The sequence below is a fragment of the Pediculus humanus genome, genomic scaffold (assembly GCF_000006295.1).
Source record: "Pediculus humanus corporis 1103172108204 genomic scaffold, whole genome shotgun sequence".
Lineage (NCBI taxonomy): Eukaryota > Metazoa > Arthropoda > Insecta > Psocodea > Pediculidae > Pediculus > Pediculus humanus.
Genome location: NW_002987774.1, coordinates 96740 through 99523, shown reverse-complemented (window position 1 = coordinate 99523; position 2784 = coordinate 96740). Strand labels below are relative to the sequence as shown.

Below are 2784 nucleotides of genomic sequence, written 5' to 3'. Positions count from 1 at the left end.
AAAATCGTATAGGCAATTTTCATTTATTTATTTACTTTTTTGCAAAACTAACACAAAAGTTTATAAAAAAAAAAATCATATAAATACGTTTTATATTATAAATTTTAAAACGACCTTAACGAAAGAAAAAAATTATCATCATTTTTATAATAATAATAATAATAATTTGAAGGAAAAAAGTAGTGTCGCGCTTTTATGAATCTTATAAGTACCTATAATTGAATGCTTATTTTTCTTCTCTCTCTGTTATACATAATAATAATTAATGTAATTATTTGTAATAAATTAGGATAAATAAGAAAAATGTCGGCGACACTAATTGATACATAACGCGAATTTATTATCGAAATACGATTGATTGGAAATGTTGTCACCTTTTTTCTTGATTAGGTGAAAGAATTAATTTTAATAATCTCATAAATGGTGCTTCGAATGCGAGTGATAAGGCAAATGATAAGATATAAGATGAAATTAAATTTCCTAAAAACACAATCATCTGAAACAAAAAAAAAAAAATGTTTAAAGTGACAAAAGAATAACATAGTTTTGTTTCGGCTTAATGTTTTTTTGATTGCTTTAATTAAAAAAAAAAAAAAAATGACTTACAACGACGCCGTTATGCATGTGAAAAGGACCATCCATTACATAATTAGTCAAAAACATAATTATTGGATGTGCTAAATAAGCACAATAAGTCAGTCTGCTAAAAGGATGAAATGCCGGCCATGATAGGAACGTATTTATCCATCCTAAAATTAATAATAATGATATAAAACCATTTATATCCGCTTGTGATTAGGTACCAGAATGTTTTGCTTCTTACCTCCGTAACCGCACCGACATGCTATCACAATCCAAACAAGGGTTAAACCCCAAACCGTGTGTCCCAGGGCAGCATAAATCGATGATTCTGCAACCCCTAAACCGTTTCTTATACAAAAAACTAAACCGAACAAACCACCGATCGATAAAATCCATCCCAATATGACAACAATCTAATTAAAATAAAAAAAATTTAATTTTTCTTTCTGTTTGTTTGTTTGTTGTTTGTTTTATAAAAAAAAAACAAAACTCACCCATGGCATTTTTATTTGACATTTTTTTTCTGCAAGGAGCCAACCGGCACACATACCAATTATGTATGGACCTATACGTGTCCAAGGTTTATCGTAAAGTTCATCAAAAAGTGCAAAAGGTTCTTGAACTTTGACTTGGTACTGATAAGTGTAAGCAATGTAAGCAGTTGTACACCAAGAACTTACCAAAAGGGTAAAGAGAACAACGACGGAAATTTTAAAATACCTGAAAAATTTTACAGAAAAAAAAATTTTATTTTTGCGATCGTGTAAACACGCACGTTTTTACAATTACATTATCATCTCATTATTTCATGAAATTTTCCGGAAGAATAATTTTCCATTCAATTATTATTATTATTATTATTATTATTATTACCTTTTAGCCAAAAGGAGAAGAATGACGCTGAGTACGAAAAATTGAGTATCGGTTGCCATGTACCAACTCCATAACATGCACTAAAATAAAATTTTTTTTATTATAATTCAAAATTTAAAAAGACGAATAACGTGCGGGGATTCCCTTTGTCGACACGTGACACATTTAAAAAATAATAATAATAATAAAATAAAAAATTCTCAAGGGGTTTTGTAATGTAATTTAAATTATGTAAACAAATTAAAGTTAAAAAAAATTTTTTTTTTTATATATATTGCGTAACTACGTTAATTTAATTAATTCTTTTAAATGATTTACTCTCTCTTTCTCTTACCATTTCTCTTCTGGGGTAAAAATTATTTACGTAAAGTATATTTCTCCACCAATAAGTATCACAATTTAATTGTAATATTAAAGGAGTTTCAAAAACAGTTTGATCCCTTAGAAAAGACATTGTTATGTGTACGATACCGAGTACTGTTATGTATACAGGAGTCAGCCTGTAAACCAAAAAAAAAAAAAAAATTGTTTTTTAATAATCGTTTGGAAAAGAAAAAATACTCGAACGAGACAATTCACCTACCTGACAAATCTATACAGGACTAATGTAAAAAATTTTCCAAAACTTTTTAAAAAACTTTCGATTTCTATTTTCGACGTTTTATTTTTAAAAAATAAATATGATACGAGTAAACCGCTTATCACGAGAAACGAATCCACGGAATAAGTTGCATTTCCGACTAATTGATAAGCAAAATTTTTCTCCGTCACGGCTCTGAGTCCTTTATTTTCTAGAAAAAAAAAAGAAAAAAGAAAATTCAAAACCTTAACAAATCGGAAAAATCAATCATTAAAAAAAAATGATGAATAAAGTGCCCCTTAAAAATTTTTGTTATACTTTTTACAATACTTGCAAGTATTGTAATTTGCCTACACGCCTTTTTTTTGTTTACCTCCTATGGCGAATATTTGAAGATATGTGTGAACCAGTACGACCCAAGAAAAACTTAAAAATCTAAGGCCGTGTACGGAATTTAATGAATCTTCCGATGATGTCGACCCACTTAAAATTTTCGAAGAATTTGACAATATTGAAAAGGAAAGTAAAAATTGACATACGAAATCTGTAACGGTTAAAACAAAAAAACAAAAAAAAATAATGCGAATCGTGTCCTATTTTTTTAAATCGTTAACTTATTAATTAGTGATAACAATTATCATTACATAACAGATCACTTTTCGTATCGTTATTATTAACTCACTTTTGGATGACTTTTTATCCAGTTCGTTTATTTCTAAATTATTTGAATGATACCTATTCGAATCTTT

General features: G+C 28.0%; 1 protein-coding gene across 1 annotated transcript; it reads right to left on the bottom strand.

Annotated features, from left to right (window-relative positions):
* Positions 1 to 370: 370 nt before the first annotated feature.
* On the bottom strand, positions 371 to 2676 carry Phum_PHUM435820 (uncharacterized protein; the record flags this gene model as incomplete). The annotated part of the gene is made up of 9 exons (XM_002429455.1): positions 371 to 496; positions 607 to 749; positions 824 to 995; positions 1077 to 1302; positions 1456 to 1535; positions 1790 to 1955; positions 2039 to 2246; positions 2409 to 2628; positions 2668 to 2676. 9 exons carry the CDS (start codon positions 2674 to 2676, stop codon positions 371 to 373), a joined length of 1350 nt encoding a protein of 449 aa, XP_002429500.1.
* Between the last annotated feature and the right edge of the window lie 108 nt (positions 2677 to 2784).